The 20,096-nt window shown below is 36.8% G+C and overlaps 1 protein-coding gene across 1 annotated transcript in view; it reads left to right on the top strand.

The window, feature by feature from the left end:
- Window positions 1-20,096, top strand: part of VPS37A (VPS37A subunit of ESCRT-I) — a 50,435-nt gene that overhangs the window by 13,320 nt on the left and 17,019 nt on the right. Inside the window, exons 2-4 of the mRNA XM_082715606.1 lie at window positions 7,710-7,784; window positions 9,856-9,970; window positions 10,629-10,729. Of these exons, the coding sequence (XP_082571732.1) occupies window positions 7,710-7,784; window positions 9,856-9,970; window positions 10,629-10,729 (291 nt within the window). The remainder of the gene's footprint in view (window positions 1-7,709; window positions 7,785-9,855; window positions 9,971-10,628; window positions 10,730-20,096) is intronic.

Below are 20,096 nucleotides of genomic sequence, written 5' to 3'. Positions count from 1 at the left end.
AGAAGGGAGTAGCTGTACTGGGGAGACAGAGAATTAATAATCAATAGTTCTGGTTTAGAAAGGAAGGGAATATCTTATTTTTTTTTTCCCCTCTGTATTGGGCTCAGGAGGTAATTTATTTACAAGACCTTTTGAGAATCCTCTGTGGGTTTAAAAAATCATTTAACTATAGCTGTTAGTTTGGCCTTTAACTGAGGATTGAAAAATACCTATAGGGGATTGCCTGTAGCCTGTGGTGGTCTTTATCTCAGTGGTAACTAATAATTTCTTCAGAATCAAAAGACGATTCAGATAGAGGATTACTAGAAAGAGTACTCAAATAAAAGAAGAGAGCAGAAGGAATTAATGCAGTCTTTTTTTTTTTTTTTTAAAGATTTTATTCATTTGTTTGACAGAGAGAAATCACAAGTAGACGGAGAGGCAGGCAGAGAGAGAGGAAGGGAAGCAGGCTCCCTGCTGAGCAGAGAGCCCGATGCGGGACTCGATCCCATGACCCTGAGATCATGACCTGAGCCGAAGGCAGCGGCCTAACCCACTGAGCCACCCAGGCGCCCCAGAATTCATGCAGTCTTATATGTTAGTCTGAGTCTTCTCTTCTAGGTACCTTTCTTTTTCATTGTCCTTTTGCAGTGAATCAATGAAACTCTGGAATTTTGAAACCTTTTGGTGGCTCCTGCATACCAAATAAAATAGGTATCCCATTCTGTTTAAGAACCCTTGCTTTCAAGTGTACTTCTTAGATCATTTCTCTAATTGGAGCATTGATCATAATAGCCATTGTAATCCTAGGTTGATTTTAGTAAGATCTTGTGGTTTAATTAAAAATTCATGACTTCTGGGACTACAGTTTTTAGACATAAAGTAAGCAGGTATGCCAGAAGTTGGCCTGTTCAACTCTGGATATGGAGAATCTGCCCTCCCCCACTTTTTTTTTTTTTTTTTTTTTTTTTTTTTTTTTTTTTAGCTAGGCCTCTGGGTTTCTCAGAATCAAGCTAATACCCAAGGGGGACATGAAATGATGTTGGGAATTGTGAGGTGTTTTGCAGTGTACCTCACTGCACAGAAATTGTCTTGAGGCTGATAGGTGACCTAGTGTCAATCTAACCCATTAATGTGACTAGCTTATTTTATCCCAGAGGTTTTGCAGAGATGGCGAGTGCTCTAATAGCCTTTGAATTTAAATGCTTAACCCATATCTACCAGTGTTTGCAGCCTTATTTCTGGCTTCTGAGACTCCCATTATCAATTAGTCTTTACAATACCACAAGTCAGGGCACCTGGGTGACTCAGTTGGTTAAGCCTATGCCTTCAGCTCAGGTCATGATCTCTGGGTCCTAGGATCGGCCCCACATTGAGCTCTCTGCTCAGCAGGGAGCCTGCTTCCCCTTCTCTCTCTATGCCTACTTGCCTCTCTGCCTACTTGTGATCTCTGTCAATAAATAAATAAAATAAAAACAAACAAACAGGAAACAATACCACAAGTCTCATACTGGACCCAGTCCGGCTCACATCAGACCCAGTCTATTCCCACACCCAGTCTGGTTCTTAAGTCAGACCCAGTCCAACTCCAGCCAGTGGCCACCAGCAGTTCCCAATGTAGGCTGAGCAGCAGACTTTAGTACATGGAGGCTCTAGACTGGAACTGGGGAAAGAACTAAACCATCAAATGCCAGTCAACGGGAACTGCAGACTGTAACTGGAGAAGGGATTCCAGTGTGGAACTGTATACTGCACCAAGGGCTAAGGACTGCAGCTCTGTTAGAGCCTCGTCTAGGCTGCTGATTCCTTAACCCTGGACCGTGTAGACTGATTCCTTAACCCTGGACTGGAAAACCAGTTAGACCCAAACTCAAATGCAAAGAAAGTGGAGCTCAAAACCCAGAGCTGCTCACCGAGGGTCCTTGGAAATGAATGGCAAGATAGTGAACTCAGAAGGGTTCACAGAGTGCCAGGCCTCTGTTTCCCTTTATCCCCAAAGGTCTTTAGAAGTTCACTTCAGATCCTTTTGCTGCCACCAAATCTGTTAAAAATCAAAGCCCAAGTAAATTTTGAAGAGGTAGTTGGCTTCATTAAATGATTCATGAATTGGGCAGCATCCCATCTAGCTAGTAGTGGGAGCTCCCAGTAGTCGTACAGAATGTAGGATTTTTATTAGGACGAATGGTGGAGCACGGAAGTTACTAGCAAAATAAAAAAAAGGATTCTACCAGCCAAGGGCACCTTTCCCTAGGGGTAAAGGTCAGGGGGTCTAATTAGATAACAATCTGGGGGCAGAGGATGGAGAAGGCCCATGTGACAGATCACCTCTTTTAATGCTATTCAGAAAATTCCTGAACTAACTGACTGGTTAAGACTACAGTTCTAAGGGGGCGCCTGGGTGGTTCAGTGGGTTAAGCCTCTGCCTTTGGCTCAGGTCATGATTCCAGAGTCCTGGGATCGAGCCTCACATCGGGCTCTCTGCTCAACGGGAAGCCTTTTTTCCCCCCTCTCTCTGCCTGCCTCTCTGCCTACTTGTTATCTCTGTCAAATAAATAAATAAAAATCTTAAAAAAAATAAAGACTACAGTTCTAAGGAGGTTGCAGTTAAGTATTAAGCTCCTTTGTGGTGACTTGGCCCAAGTGTCTCCATTTTGGCCCTCTGTTTTTCTTTTTAAAGGGACTGTGAGGATGTGAAGTTTTTAATGGCACAGGATATGGAGACTTTAGAGATGCAACGTTATTTCATATATGAAATTTTTCCTATGGTGTTTCTTTTATCTAGAATGTCTGCTTCATTTTGCTGATTCTCTTTCCTGCATGTTAATTCTTACTTGAATTTTAAATGTAGTTCAGATATTATTTTATTTCCTGGAAGACGCCACCACCCCTACACCAGCGTGTTGCAGTTAGGTGCTTTCATTTATGTTCCTATAGCTCTTTGCATATCTGTTTCATTGTCCTGTGTTCCACACAACACTGTTCAAAGAATACTGTGAAATACGTGGTCCATGTCAAACAGATTGAAAAAAAAAAAACAAAAAATCATGTGCTTTAGAATTTCCCAAAGTCTTTAATAAGCTAAAATGCATCAGTCTTCTTAAAGAAAAGAATATGTAGTATGAAACATTTTCCAAACATCACCAAACCATTTATTTGAGCTATTTATTTTAAATTTCCAGTGTCATTTTTTCATTTTCATATCAGTTGCATTGTCTGTGTGTGAATGCAAGTGTTCTTTTGTTTCTCTGAGGATATTACACAAATTTGGAGTCTTCTGTTTGCTCAATTCACTTTTGTATTTTGGGCTTCTTGAGTTTAGTGGCTGCCTTGCTTCGGTTTGCTTTGTTTACACTTCTTTGATGTGTTTATTTCTGTGTTTGAGATTCCTTGTTGACATGTTGGTGGATATTTATCTCTGTTTATTATAGTTTGCCTCTGGTGATGAAGGAAAAAGAATGATTTGCTCCAATATGAGACAAGCTGATAGTTGTCTTCTGGATAGAGGCTCTGTGCAACTCAGTAGCTTCCTAAAGCCCTGCCACTTTTTGAGGCTACTTTGGTTACAGATATTAGTGCCACCTACTGGTTGGAACAAGGAGGGAAAAGAGGAGAGTGCTGTATCCTACCTGTTGCACACATCTTCCCATTCGTTACCCATAGAAATGCTTCCCCCCAGCCTTCCATACTCTTGGTGTGCATTGACTTTCTTTAAAGGCTTGGAAGACCTTCATACTGTGCCTACTTTGTGTTGGTCTTACTTTTAGCTTGTCATCAGTTCCTGTGTTTGCTTTTTTCTTTCTTTCCTTTTTTTTCCCTTAATATCACCCTTTTCCTTAAATCTAATCCCATCTTTTTTATCATATAGGAATTCCTCAGAATTTGTCTGCTTTACTCTTTGCTTTCCAGCACTGTTACATATTTGGTTGTTTCGTCTTTTGTGATGTTTCCTAGAGATTTAGGAGGGAAAGGGAAATTGCTTAATCTCAATCTACCATCTTTACTGAAGCATCTGAGTCCTTTATTTGTAAGGTGCACCTATAAGCATTCCTTGATTTACCCAACACTGAGAAATGCACACTATCAGTATCTTGAATAGACCCTTTTTAGTCATTTGGTTGTTTCTTCTTACTATGTGCCCCTTCAGAGACCACACATATTTCTGTGTTTATGTTTCCTTGCAAGATGGCGGATATTTGGTAGCTGTTTAGTTGAACCAAGTCTTTCTTATGAAATTTAAGTTGACACAAAGTGTGTAGTTGAAGATAAGTGATTGTACTACAAAAGGAATCTCTTAACCATAACTAGTGCTTCTGTGGCATCTCGGGGTCTATTTGTTTATAGTTTCAAGGACTATCAAAGAAATGATGCCAATTAATCACACATTTGACTAACAGTTATCCGTTGTTTCAGCTTTTTTTAATCCCAGACCTATTCAGAGTCAATGAAGCAATATCCTAGTAATTCACTTCTCTTAGAGAACCTAGAACATAAAAGTATTAACGGAAGGTCATTCAGATTTGCTCTTATAGTGTGATTACAGTATTACTTTAAAATTTATGTGTGTATTTACATCCAAAACACTTCTGTCAGCTCAAAGATAAGGCTCAAAGAATGTTAAAGCATTATTTACAATAGTAGAAATTGGAAACAGTCTCAATAATTGTAGAGAATAGGTTAAACAATGTAGTAAAATATTGTTTATAGCCATTTAAAAAAGACAATGTAAAAACAATTTATTGATTCAGAAAAGAGCAAGTTATAGATTGTGTAGACAGTTCAGTTGTATTTTGTTTTATATAAGGCTGTGAATATAGAAAGATTAGGTTATATACCGTTGTGTTAGAGGTTATCTTGGGTATATGGCTTCCTATGTGATTTTTATATCTTCTTTGCTTGTTCTCCTCCTGCCCCATGGGAGTGAATCATTTTTAGATAAGTTTTTTTGTTGTTTTTCTTCCCCCAGAATTTATTAGGGAGCCTGTGAATGGTGGAGTGCGTGGGAGGGGGAGGGTGGCAGGCAGAAGGAGAGGGAGAGAGAGAATCTCCTCTCGCAGTGCTGAGCCTGATCTGGGGCTTGACCTGAGCCAAAATTAAGAGTCAGATGCTTAACTGATGGAGCTACCCAGGTGCACTTAGAATAAGTTTTTTAAAAAGTTATTTAAAATAGTAAAAAATCTGAAATCACATTGTGAGTATTCAGGGAATGGTTCTTGTTTTAATTAAGCGAACTGACAGATTAATAGGAGAAAAGCATATAAGCTTTATTTAATGTAAGTTTTATGTGAGATGAATGACTTAATAATGAAGCAAAGATCCAAAGAAATAGACCTGAGTTTTTTATGCTAGGTTTGATGAAAAGTGTGCAGGCATGGAAGAATATGATGGATTAAGGAATATGAGGTAATTGTAATAATCAAGGGTGTATGGGGCAGGTAAGCAAGGTTGTTAGTATTCTTTTTGGTGTCTCTTTGTGTTTGAGATAAGGACGCTACTTTCCTCTTGGTATGAGGATGGCATATTTCACATGAGGATTTTTATGTTCTATTTCAGGGAAGAAGTATGAGGCAGGGAGGAGGTTAGAGTAGCCTTCCTGCTTCTCTTTTCTCAGACTCCTTCCACTGAAAATATTCAAGATGCTGAAGTGCCATGTTTGTCAGTAGCATGGACTGAACTCCCACAATTGTCATCACTAACCCTATACTGGAATTTGTTAATGATAGTTCACTTCACTAATATTACAAGTATTGCTTTCAATTATTTATTATACCTCATTTGTGAAGGAAGCTTGTCAAAACTTAATGTCAACATTCTAATTGTAGAGACAATGAAAACACTCCTCACCAATAATTTAAGTAAAAATTAATCAAATTCACTTAAATTTGTTTGCTATAAAAATACACTAAAAAATGGAATTAAAACTTGGATACTACACATTTAGACAGCTCCAACCTAGATGCATGTTCAAAATGCATATTTGATAATAGCTAACGTGATAATAGCTAACGTGATAATAGCTAACATTTGATAATGTTATCAATTATTATGGTATTTTGGGGTGGACTTTAGGAGCATTCTCTCATTTACTCTAACAACTGTTTTAGGTAGATAGATATTTTTAACATCCCTATTTTCCATTTGAGATATAAGACTTAGGTTAAGTAACTTGCATATGATCACGTAAGTAAGGGGTTTAGAGGGAGAATTTGAAGTTGGGGGAGGTTGACTTAGGAAGTCAATGAAGATGTTCTGTTTAGCTTAGAGTCGATGGATGCCAGTTTCCCTTGAAGCATTTATACCTTAGAGTCCTAATATAATATAAAGGAATAGAAAACTTAAGCACTTAATTGATTATAAGGTGTTCTACGACTGAGGAGGCTGTCAGTATTCTAGTCCATAACTGAACCCCAAAGAGAAACCTCTATAAAACAGTGGAAGTCCTAATATTGAATATCTTTTTCAGTTAGTTCTCAGCTGTTTCTTCATCTCAATCCTAACCCCATTCCATGGGACGTCAGTATAGAGGCATTAGTGGAAGCAACTAAAAGAATGAAAAGTTAATTATCATGTAACTCTAGATCTTCCAGTGGTATTCATGCTTGAAAAAGTTTCATGTCTTTTTGAATATTAAGGTTCTTCTCAGCCTTAACTCAGGAATACTACTTAACATTAGAATTTGAAGTAAGTCCCCAGAAGATTTGGTTGCTAGATTATAATTGTAATAATGTATCCCTGCAATTAGCAATAAAATAAATTAAATTCTAAATCTAGAATGTTAAAATACAAGGAAATCTGAGTTGGCAATTCTATTTAGTGTCTACTAGCCAAGACTTCCAAAACACTGAGTTAAATAAGATAGGACTTTTTTTCTCACACAAAAAAGAAATTCATTTTGACAATTCTTTAGTTATTAAAGACCCAAGCTACTTCTTTCCTTCTGCTTAGCTCTCCCTAGTGTGTGGCTAACAATCTAAGGGTCATTCATGGTCCAGGATGGCTGTTAGAAGTGCCCCTATCAGGTAGAGTCAGAAGAGGCAAATGGACTCATACTAGGTTTTTTTTCCCCCCTTCTAGATGCTTTCCAAGTAATTCTATCCCACAGCCTCCCTGTATCTATCTTATTGGCTGGATCTTAAGTCTATAGCAACAGCGAGCTGCAAAAAAAGGCTAGAACATTGCTACTCAGAGTAAAATCAGACTTTTCTCACTTAGGAAGAAGGGGAGGTTATTTGCTTCTGGAAAGCAGCCAGCAGTCTCTGTCATAAGACAGCCATAAGACACAAGACAGTTTAAAGTATTAAGACCCAGACCCAGACTTCCCTATCTGTCTATATAATTGGGAAGTGGCAGTGTTATAATCAGAGCCCAGGTGTCTTGGTGACTTAAATTAGCCAGAGGGATAACAATTGTTTCTACTAATGTTGAATTAGATAAAGTGATAGTTAATCAATCTAGCATTAATATGAGAGTTTTTTCTTTGCCACTTTACCTGAGAATCTATCACCCTCTTCCACCTCCCCCAACACACACACACTTGGATATCTCAGAATATTATTGCCTTATTTGATAAATCTTTCTGTGTCATTTTTCCTTCAACATATGAGTTATATTGGCTATCTAGATTAGGTGATTAAAATTAATCATTTTAGTAGGCTCTAAAAACATTTAACATTCTTTAACATTTATGGTTTTATAACTTCAAGTGAATTTTTCTCTCAAATTTTTTCCTACAGTATAGCTGAAATACAGAAAGATGTGGAATACAGGTTGCCGTTCACCGTGAACAACCTGACCATTAATATTAATATGTGAGTAGAATTTATCCTATATTTTTTATGTACTAGTACTTTTAAAAATCCTTTCATTATTTTGTTTCTTAGTTATTAGAAGTAAATTGTTTAATGTGAACTTATTAAAATATTTCTTTTCTAGTATCTATAACTTACCAAAGTCACACAGTTTTGTGAAACAAAAAAAAAAATTAAAAAAAAATTTTTAGAGATTTTATTTATTTGACAGACAGAGATCACAAGTAGGCAGAGAAAGAGGAGGAAGCAGGCTACCCGCTGAGCAGAGAGCCTGATACAGGGCTCAATGCCAGGACCCTGACCCTGCTGAAGCCAGAGGCTTAACCCACTGAGCCACCCAGCTGCCCTGTGAAACAAAAATTTTTAAAGACATCATTATAAAGTGTATGGTTATAAGAAAGAAACTATATAAGAAGAAATGCAGTAAGAAGATGTAATAATAGTGTTTAGTACTGTCATTGTTTTTATTGATTTGCACTAAAGTCTTCGCCGGAAGTAGCCTAAAAGAGAAAGGCTGAAAATGATGACAAACAATCAAAGGGATCATGTATGGAAAACTATTAGAGGTATATTCACCTCTGCATCAGAAACAAGTGAAAATATTCTAGTCTTCAGCAAGAGATAAACTATATCAACCAGAAAGTTCAAGGCTGAATTTGATCTACTAATTAAAGAAAAAAATTAAGATAAAAATTATAGTTGTGAGGTTATTTAAAAGACAGGATTGGATCGAATGATTGCTGAAGTACCCATATAACTATAAGTGTAACTATTAGTCTTTAGCATGAAAATATTAAGTTATTACCTCAAATTGCATTAGGTGGCTGGGTGCTAGAGTAGGTGTTTGAATGAGGTAAGAAGCACCTAACTGAAGACAAGAACCATGGCTTATTCATCTTCATATTTCCATTGTCTAGCGCAGTACCCACATGGAGAAGGCCTTATAAATCCTAGCTGAATAAGTGAGTGAACGTATGAATGTTTAATAGTGCCAAGCATTATGCTGTGTTATCTTGATGAAGGAGCTTTTTCAATCCTCACAGCAGCGCTGCACATTGGGCAAATTACAGACACATAGGTAGTGAATAGCATAATCAGGATACAGACCCAGATTGTTTGGGCTCCAAAGGCCATTCATTATATTTTATTTACGAAACTAGTTTAACATCTTTAACTATTTGAATGAAGTAGTTTTATCTCCATCAAATGTCCTAGTAGGGCTAATTAGGAAAAGTGAAAAAGGACCCAGTTTTCTTCATGACAATGCTGCTGGATAAATTGTTTTCTGAGCTAACGGAAAACAAAGAGACAGTCTTAAAGGGGCATATTCTTCTGAGTTTAGAGAGATTTAGAAATCAGACTTCCATAGCCAGTAAAATCCATTTAAGACATCAGTACTGAATTTTAAATTTGTGGCAGTTCATAAATGTTAATATTTTCTTTTTCTTTCTTTTTTGGTATTGAGAATTTACTGTTCTTTACTTGAAACCATGAGATTAACAGATGGGAGAGTTGTGTTAGTGGGGACAATTACAGGAGAGCCTTACAGAACCAAGGCATAATGACACCTACAGTGTTTTAATTGCAGTGCTTTTGCTTTTATCTACTTACTCTTTAAAAATTCAGTAGATGGTATAATAATTCTTGGCAGTATTTCATAAGTAGGAAAACCGCAAAAAAATTATATGGCCAGAAACTGTGGTTCAATAGACAGACTGGTTACTATGGTTCACCTGATACAGATACTTGATCTGATTTTATCTGAGATATTGCATGGCTTGGTATATTGTGTTCGGAAGCAATTAATTGACATGGTGTGAAGAATGTCTTATAACTCAGGGTATACATATTTTACATTAAGATTTTACTGTATTGAATTGCTTTATAATCTTGTTGCTAAAGTATATCTTCTTGTATATTTTCAATCAACAACCATAATAGAGCACTTACTATTGTGAATAATTAATCCAGATGAAAGCATGAAAATTTAATTTGCTTTTAACTCTGTTTTAGAATTATGATTATTGTAACATAACACTTGTCTTTTTTTCATCTGTTCTACATTTAACAGATTGCTCCCTCCACAATTTCCTCAGGAAAAACCAGTGATCAGTGTTTATCCACCCATACGGCATCACTTAATGGATAAACAAGGGGTATATGTTACCTCTCCATTAGTAAACAATGTAAGTATATAGTATAATTTATAGTATATAGTATATAGTATATAGTATAGTACAAGTATATAGTATAATTTATTTAAGAGTAGTATAACAGGTATATTACTTTACTACTACATATTTTAGAAATCTAAAATGCATTTAAAATCTCATTTGGAATAAGTAATTTTCAAAAAAAAAAAAGGTCACTGTATCTAAAGATAATACTGATTTGAAGGTAATTTGTTTTTCTGTGATGAGGACCTGTTAATGTTAGAACTTTGGTTCACAGTAGCTTTTTCTGTAGTTGTTAAGAGGGGATAAAATTCAAATATGCCTTAAAGTTCTTAGGATACATAAATGACCGATTAATGTGAAGGACTATAACTTAAATGTACTCTCAGTATTGACCTTTAAACCTTCAAATTATTTTTTAAAAGTGTGGAAATATTTTAGCTCTGTTGTTGGTTAAATAGATTTTCAACTGATTTATGGTATTGAGTCTATAGGAAAATATTATAAGTTATGGATAGCTAATCTGGTCATTTGACACAATATCCTTTGTTTTTCATTCAATTCTTGATGTGCAGAAGTAGATTTAAGAGTAAGTTTTAGAATGACATTTATCCTAATAAGACTGACTCTGGAAGTGATTTTCATCATTCTGTATTGCTGTTAATTTTAGTTTACAATGCACTCAGATCTTGGAAAAATTATTCAGAGTCTATTGGATGAGTTTTGGAAGAATCCTCCAGTTTTAGCTCCTTCTTCAACAGCATTTCCATAGTAAGTATATTTATATCAAAAAAAAGTTTGTATAGATTTTTTAATTTACTTTTATCAAAGTAATCATAATACAGTTTAATTTTTCAAATGATATTAAAAGGCACTTCTCTTCATTTCCACCTTCACGCAGATATATTCATACTTTTCAGAGGCAACTGTGTTTTCTTCTTTTAGCAGCTTTCCCAATATTTACCTCCATCTTTTTGAATAATTTAAACATAATATATTCATACATGTCTTGATTCTTTAATTTTAGGTATTATATACATCAACTTCCTGTTATGATTGATGAGGATTTTAGTTATCTTTATCTTTCATAATGTTCCTTTCCCCTCATTTTCTTAGTGACCGATACCATGATCTTAAACTCATTTTGGTATTTTCATTACTTCGATTCTGTAAATATTCCCCATTGCTGAGCCAAGTACTTTGTTATGATTACATTTTCTTTATGATATAATTTTTTGCTTTTTCTGGAGCTAATAATTCCTTTTGTTTTTCCATTGGTTGTTTTATCTTTTTAGTTTTCCACATCTTTCAGCAGCTCTGAAAAAGACCTCTCAGATTATTTTTCCACATCATCACACCGTGATGTCATGTATTTTTCTTGTGAATCTGCAGTTTGGTTAGAGATTACTGGATATAACTTGTTTTTGTTCCACTTTTTGCATTAGCTATTGTGGCTTGAAGTCTAAGGGTTGGAATCCTCTCAAGGCTCACTTAATTTTCATGTCTGGCAGTTGAAGTCAGTCACAAAGTCCCACAAAGTTCAAAAGGGAGGAAATAGATTCCATCTCTTGATAGAGTGGCAAAGATCAAGAGCTCTGTGGATATTTTGGAAAATACAGTCTGTCACAGTTCTTCTGGGACCAAGAATTTACTTTTCTCTTATATGCAGAAATGTACTCAGCCCCTTCCCTAAAACTTCCAGACTTTGTCACATTATAGAATCAGGCTCATGTTGAGGGTCCAGGGTTTCTGTATTCAAGTCAGATTCAGGTATAGATGAGGTTTCTTGTGTATTTTCCTCAAGTGTAATTTTTTTGGTGTGAATTAAAGAGACAGGATAGTGGGTAATTGTCCCTCACACACCTATCATAGGGTAGTACTGTAGGCCTAGGCTAACCGCTATAGGCCCTTCCGCTGAAAAAGAGAGAAAACGGGAGCTACTGAGGAGCCACTGGTTCATAGAAGTTCTGAATCCAGTTGAGCTTGTTCCCATTTCTTTGATTGGGACTTAGTTTCACTTTATGGGAATGATTGTTCATGTAGTAATCCTGGCTTCTTCAGTTTGCCTTCTGCATCATGCTTCCTTTCCATAAAATGTAGTCCTTACTTGCAGATGAGCAGTTTTTTCAGCCTGCTTTCAGCATTATAGAAGTTAAGGGTCCACAGGCCACTTTTCATTTGATATTGTCTCTCTCTCCTTTAGACCAAGATGATAAAATTATTCAAATGTATTTGTGGTTTTCTTATGAATCCACTTTTTCATCCATTTCTTTAGACAAAATTAATACCACAAGTTTGCAAAATAAGCCATTGGGCTTCCCATCAGGCTGCTGAGAAACAACTTCCTTAAGATTCTTAGAAGCCCTCGAAAGCCTTTTTTTCCTTACCAGATAGTTCTCTAAGGCACTGCCTCAGTTTTTCAGATGGGTTAACAAAGAATCTTCCAGCCCACCCTGGGTTTCATTTTCTCTTTAAAGCTTTTTCTTAATTTGAGACTTTTGGAGAAGACAGGAATGAGAGACATTTTTATTTTTTTAAGCCCAGGAAACCTTCTTTCTTTATTTTTAGCAGTTCTTTCTTTTTCTCTTCTCTCAGGTTTTATTGCAGCCAACTAGAACTAAGGTGGCACCATTAACACGGGCTGATCATCCAGTTCACTAAATACAGGCACACTGTGGATTCTGTTCCCAATCACCATAATAAAGTGAAAATCACAGTAAAGTGAATGAAATGAATTTTGGGGTTTCCCAGTGCATATAAAAGTGATGTTTGCACTATACTCTAACCTATTAAGTGTGTGATAGCATTATGTTAAAAAAAATGTACGTGAAGGGGAGAGAGGTGAAGATGGTGGCGTAGGAGGATCCTAGCTTACCTTCCAGGAATTCCAGGAATACAGCTAGGTAACACTCACATCAGCATGAGTGATCCAGAAAATGACCTGGAGATTGGCAGGAGGAACTCCACAACCTAAGGGCCACATCAAAGAAGGTCAGATGCAATTTACTGTGGCTGTCTCTGGATGAGCGGAAGCCAGGAATACAGTGAGTGGTGAGAAACATGATCACACCAGAAACCCTGCATGGGGATGACAACAAACCCCCAAAACATTTGGCTTTGAAAGTAAGAGAGGTCATTTTTGTGAGTTCTTAGAACCAATGGGACTTAAAGCCTAGAATTCTGAAAATCTGCAGGTTCATTTCTGGGAAAGCCTGGAGGGCCTCGGGAGGTGGAGTCCCTGCTCCTAAAGGGGCAGCACTCCAAACAGCCTGAACAGATATAGCAGAGAATCAGCAATCTGAAAAATGCCTGGGGCACATGGAAGGGAAAATGATTTATTCATCACAGAGCTTCTGCAGAGACATGGGGGTCTCAAAGAGACCCCTTAGAAAAAAGGAGCTGGCATATGAGCCCTGCCCCTTACCTTAAAGACATGCCACCTTTGGGAAGTAGTGAGGCACTAACACTCCCTACCTACCTTGCTTACATCAAGCCCTGCCCAACGTGCTTCGTTAGATCCACCCTCCTAGTCACACTTGCTTCAGTCCTAGTACTGTGGGGTCCCTCCCGCAGAAGACCTGCACAACCCTCGCCAACACCTTGACTCCTAACCCATATATTTTGCAGGGCATCAATCCTTGTAGCAAGCACGGTGGCAGGTGCTAGAAAAGCCCGAGGCACATCTTCTGAAAAGTACATGTCCCACCCAAGCACTCTGCAGATCTGCTTAGGCTGACCCAGGCCTGACAGCGGCTCCAGGTCTTACTTAGCAGGCCGACCAGTGCACCCCACTCCTGCTGGGGACAAAACACTGCCCACAGCAGGCAAAGAGCCACTGCAGAAAACTGGACTGAAGAGAAAAGGGGCAAGAACACAACAGGACACACAAAACACACATAGGAGACACCCCCTGAACTGCCAGGTCTTGGGGAACAGGGGGCATTGTACTGCAAAGCCCTCCAGAACCTCTTAATCATAAAGTATTACCTTCAAGAGCAACAGACATAGCTGACTTTCCTAATACAGAAAGACACACAGACAGGTAGACAAAATGAGGAGACATAAAAATATGTCCCAAGGGAAAGAATAGAACCATACCACAGCAGGAGACCTAAGTAAAACGAATGTAAGTAATATGTCTCATAGAGAACCTAAAGTCTTGATCATAAAGATACTGGACTTAGAGAAAGAGTAGAGATGGAGACCCTTAACAAAGAGATGGAAAAGAACCAATCAGCGATGAAGAACACAATATATGAAATTTAAAATGCACTTGATGGAATAAATAAAGAGGATAGATGAAATACAGGGACAAATTAATGACTTAGAAGACAGAATAATGGAAAGTAACCAAGCTGTATGAATGAGAGAAGAAAAATGTATGCAGATTGGGGATAGTCTTAGGGAATTCAGTAACTGTCAAGCATAATAACATTCACATTATGGGGATCCCAGGAAAAGAGAAAAGGGGGCAGAAATTTTATTTGAAGAAATAATAACTGAAAACTTAACCTGGGAAGGAAACGGATATCCAGATCCAGGTGGCACAGAGATCCTCCCAGAAACTCAACCCAAGGAGGTCCCATACCAAGACGTACAGTAATTAAAATGGCAAAAAGTCATGATAAAGAAAGTGTTAAAAGCAGCAAGAGAAGACAAGATGGTTACATACTAAGAAACTGCATAAGGGTATTGGTGAATTTTTCATCAGAAACTTTGAATATATTATGCCATTCTCTTCTGACCTACAAAGTTTCTGATGTGCTAAGTTTCTAAAGTGCTAAAAGGGAAGAATCTGTAGTCAAGAATACTCTATACAGCAAAGCTATCATCCAGAATAGAAGGAGAGATAAAGAGTTGCTCAGAAAAAGAAGAATAAAGGAGTTCATGACTGCTAAACCAGCCCTACAAAAAATATTAAATGGGACTCTGAGTCTATAGATGAGTGTATAAAAAATGAGTATATCTGTAAAAAAGGGTATCACAAAAGAATGTAAAATATGAAGCCAGATACATAAAATGTGTAAGGAAAGGAATAAAGAATGGGTCCAAACTTAAGTGATCATCAACTTAATATAGACTGCTATATGCAGAAAATGTTATACAAGCCTAATGGTAACCACAAATTAAAAACCAGTAATAGATAAGCAAAGAATAGAGAAAAAGGAATCCAAGTGTATTACTAAAGAAAATCAGCAAACCATGAAAGAGAGCAAGAGAAGAAAGGATTAGAGAAAAACTAGATATAACCATAAAACAAGTAACAAAATGGCAGTAAATACATAACTATCAAAATTACTTTGAATGTAAATGGACTAAACACTCCAATCAAAAGTCACAGGATGACAGAATTTATTTAAAAAAAAAAAAAAGACCCATTTATCTGCTGCCTAATAAACAGGTTCATTTCAGCCTTAAAGACAGGATCTTCCAGCAGATTGAAAGTGAGAGGATGGGGAAATATTTACCTTGCCAGTGGATGTTGAAAGAAAGGCAGAGTAGCTATACTCTTATTAGACAAAATGGACTTTAAAACAAGGGCTGGTAAGAGATAAAAAAGAACACTATATAATAATAAAGGGGACAATCCAATAAGAGGATATGACAATTATAAATATTAATGCACCCAACTTGGGAATACCCAAATACATAAAACAGTTAATAACAAATATAAAGGAACTAAATGATAGTAATATAATTGTAGGGGGCTTTAACACCCCACTTAAATCGATAGTCATATCACCCAAACAGAAAATCAAGGGAACAGTGGCTTCGAATGGCATACTGGACCAGATTAATTTAACAGATATATTAGGAACATTCTGTCCTAAAGTAGGAGAATACATATTCTTTTCAAGTGCACATGGAACATTCTCTAGACTAGATCACATATTAGGCCACAAAACAAGTCTCAACAAGTTAAAAAAGTTTGAACTCATACCAAGCATCTTTCCTGAAACTAGAAATCAACCACCAGAAAAAAATCTGGAAAGAGCAAATACAAGGTAACATGCTGCTAAACAGTTAATGGGTCAGCCAAGAAATCAAAAAAGAAATAAAAAGTTACATGGAAACAAATGAAAATGACAACACAATGATCTAAAATCTTTGGGTTGCAGCAAAAGTGGTTTTAAGAGGGAAGTTTATAGCAATATAGACCTACCTCAAGAAGCAAGACAAATCTCAAACAACTTAATCATATTTAATGGAGCTAGAAAAAGAACAAACAAAACCGAAAACCAGTAGAAGGAAGAAAATAATAAAGATTAGAGCAGAAATAAATAATAAACTAAACAAAAACAAGCAAAAAACCCAATGGAACAGATCAGTGAAACTCAGGAGCTGTTTCTTTGAAAAAAATCAATAAAATTGATAATCCTCTAGATTCATCAAGAGAAAAAGAGAAGGGACTCAAACAAAATCTGCAGCTTCCTCCCCCTCTCTCAGCCTTCACAGAACTGAAGAGTGTTAGGACCTTGCTTTGGATTAGGCTTTGGCTTAAGGGGATGTCATAGCTGATTAATCTTCTGTCTAATCCTCTAAAATTTTCTCCACATCTCCAATAAGGCTGTTTTACTTTTCTTATCATTTTGCATGTTCATTGGAGTAGCACTTCTGATTTCTTTCAAGAAGCCTTCCTTTCCACTTACAAGTTGGCTGTTTGGCCCAAGGGGCGTAGCTTTTAGCCTGTCTCAGTTGTTTTTTGTTTGTTTATTTATTTATTTATTTTAAACATTCCATCCTCACTAAACTTAATCATTTTGATTTAAAGTGGGAGACACGTGAGTCTCATTTTCATTTGAATATGTAGAGGCCATTGTTATTAATTGTCCTAATTTTATGTCTCAGGGAAAATAGAGGCCCGGGCCGAGAGAGGCAGAGATGGGGCTGGTCAGTGGAGCAGTCAGAACACACGTTTATGGATGAAGTTCACTTTCTTTTATGAGTGCAGTTCATGGCACTCTAAAACAGTTGACATAGTAACATCAAAGATCACTGATCATAGATCACCATAACAAAAATAATAATGAAAAAGTGTGAAGTACTGTGAGCATATCAAAATGTGACACAGAGATATGAAGCGAGCAAAGATTCAGTATCTGTGAAGCATAATAAAATGAGTTAAGCCTGTACATTGTCTACTTTCCCCATTATCACAGGCAACTTTTTTGGTACCTTTCTACTAATACATAACAAAGTTCCCATTCCAACATTTTCCTCACTTTCCTGTAAGTGCTTTTTGACCAGTCCTCCAAGGCCCTTAGGCTACTGTTAGCCATCTCTTTAAGGGTACATTTGGCTTTCACCTGTCAAGTTCCAAAGCCACTCCCAATTTTAGATTTCTCTCTTTCTCTCTTTAATATCATCTCTCTTTAATATCATAGCAGCTTTCCACTTCTAGGTGCTAAAATCTGTTCTGGCAACTAAGGCTTCATAACAAATTACCCTGCAAATTTTGGCTGAAAATGTTGAACACATGAACTTTGCTTACTAATCTTCATCTCTGGAAGGGGTTCATCAGAGAGCTCTTGTATGCTCTTGTATGCTTATCATGGGTGAGCTCTCACCCTATCATCGGATGGCCTAACCTAGGGATGCCGGATGTGGCCTCTCTCTATGACCTGGGCGACCTTACAACATAGTGGTGGTCCTTAGAATGAACATCTTGAGAGCTATGAGGAATTCATATTGCCTTTTATGACTTGGATGCTGAAGAAGTCATTCACTGTTACTTTTGCTGCATTCAGTTTGTTGAGACAGTCACAATGTCGTGATCAGTTTCAAGGGAAGGAAAATGGGTTTTTCTTCTTGGTTGGTGGAGAGGTAAGGTTCTGAAAGAGCATAAGACCAGAAATATTGGTGTGTCCAATGTTTGAAAATACAGTATGCCACAGTGTGCCACAGATTCTTAGAAGACAAATTTTGAGACTTAAAAAAAAATCTGTAAATGTCTTTAATATATTGTTCAGAGTTAAAAATCTGTATAGTTCAAATTCTAAGCTAAAGTGCTTTTCCATTCAGAATTTTGAAGATGTTACTATATTGTCTGTATGGCTTCTATTACTGCAAATTGTTCAATGCCATTTTTTTTTAAGAGTCTATTTATTTATTTGACAGTTGGAGATCAGAAGCAGGCAGAGAAGCAGGCTTAGAGAGAGGAGGAAGCAGGCTCCCTGCGGAGCAGATGTGGGGCTTGATTGATCCCAGGACCCTGGGATCATGACCTGAGCCAAACACAGAGGCTTTAACACACTGAGCCACCCAGCGCCTTGCCATTTTGATTTCTGATCCTGCGTAAATTTTAGAAAAAATTTTTGGCATTCTGAAATTTAATGATGATGCAGCTTGTTGGTCTTTTCATTCTTTTTTCTCAGAATATTTCTTGGCTTTATATCCTAGTTCTACTTAATTTCCAAGAGTAGAAGCCACCTCCTCAGGAGTCAGGTGGCTTCTTGCACACTGCCTGGAAATCTGCTTAGCTAGATTATTAGATTAGGTGCATCAGCCCCAGCCCTCATCTCTCTTCGCTTGTGTCTTTGTCCTGGAGATATAAGCCTCACTAATATTCTTTATCTAAAAACTGTATGCCCTGTTTTCTGTTAGGGTAGGGTTGGATATAAGTTCATTCACCTTATTTGAAAATAAAAGCCTCTACGTTTACTTATTCCCATTTTAGATAAATTCTATGATTAAAGTACAGGCTATTAAAATGCAGGTTTGATGCATTTCTTAGATTATTTAATAGGTTGTATCTGCTGCTGAGGTCAAAATAAAGCAAATTGGTTCACAATAAAGACTTCAAAGATAATGCAAATACTCCCTCATGTTGGTCATATTGTTTCCAAATAACTTGTTTTATATATATCTATATATCTGTAGATATATATACAGACACACACATATATAAATATTTATGTCATATATATATTTATATCACTAGCATACCTTCAGATAAAAGTTTTAACATAAAGAGCCATTTTTTAAATAAATCAGCTAAATTAGAAAGCTCATTTTAACTTTTTCAATAGATCATATATTTACTTGAATGAAAATTCAAAAAATATAAAGGGAGTAAAAAATCTTTCTTCCACTTTTTTCTCCCTTACAACCTGTTTTTTCTTCTTGCTGGTATCCAAAGCTTTTTGATTTGGGTGAATATGCATAGAATTTCCAAGATGTTTTATGACCAACAAAGAGATATGTATGTGGAGTATTTTATTCCCTCCTTCTTTACACAAATGGTAGCATACTATTCTTCTTCCCCCTTTTTTCCTTCACTGAATGGTATAGTTTGGAGAGTTTTCCATGTTGGTACATAAAGCACTTCTTCATTCTTCTTTATGACCACAAAGTACTTGTTTTATAGATGCAGTCTAATTTATAAACAGGACTTCTGTTGATGGATATTTTTGTTGTTTGCACTCTTTGCTAAGAGGCCCACTTTCTTTACCCTCAGTGCAAGAGTGAATAACCTTAAAAATAATATTCTAGGGTGCCTGGGTGGCTTAATGGGTTAAAGCCTCTGCCTTTGGCTCAGGTCATGATCCCAGGGTCCTGGGATCAAGCCCCACATCGGGGAGCCTGCTTCCCCCTCTCTCTTTGCCTGCCTCTCTGCCTACTTGTGATCTCTGTCTGTAAAATAAATAAATAAAATCTTTAAAAAAATATATTCTAGCCAAATGTTAGTATATTTCTTGGATACATTCTCAAAGTGGCATGTACATTTGTAATTTTGACAAATACTGTAAAATTGCCCTACAGAGTAAGTTGCACCCATTTCTACCACTATACACAGTGCTTACTTCCCCTTATTCTTTGCCAATACAGTATATTATTGGGATGGATCTTTGCCAGTTTATAAGTAGAACATGTTATGTTAGTATAATTTTAGTTGTGTTTATCTTACTTACAATGAAGTTGAGTATCTTTTCCTCTCATTGAGAGATGTTTTTCTTTCCTTTTTTGTAACCCGTGTCTTCTGTCCTCTTTTTCATTTTGCTATTGAGTTGTTAGTCTATCAATTTGTAGGAACTTTTTATGTATTAGAGAAATTACTCCTGTGTCTGTGATATGAGTTTCAAGTATTTTCCACCAACTTCCTGTCTTATAATCAGCTTTGTCTTGTGAGGTTTTTGTT

Source organism: Mustela nivalis (genome assembly GCF_964662115.1).
Source record: "Mustela nivalis genome assembly, chromosome: 20".
NCBI lineage: Eukaryota > Metazoa > Chordata > Mammalia > Carnivora > Mustelidae > Mustela > Mustela nivalis.
This window is presented reverse-complemented; position numbering and strand designations above follow the sequence as displayed.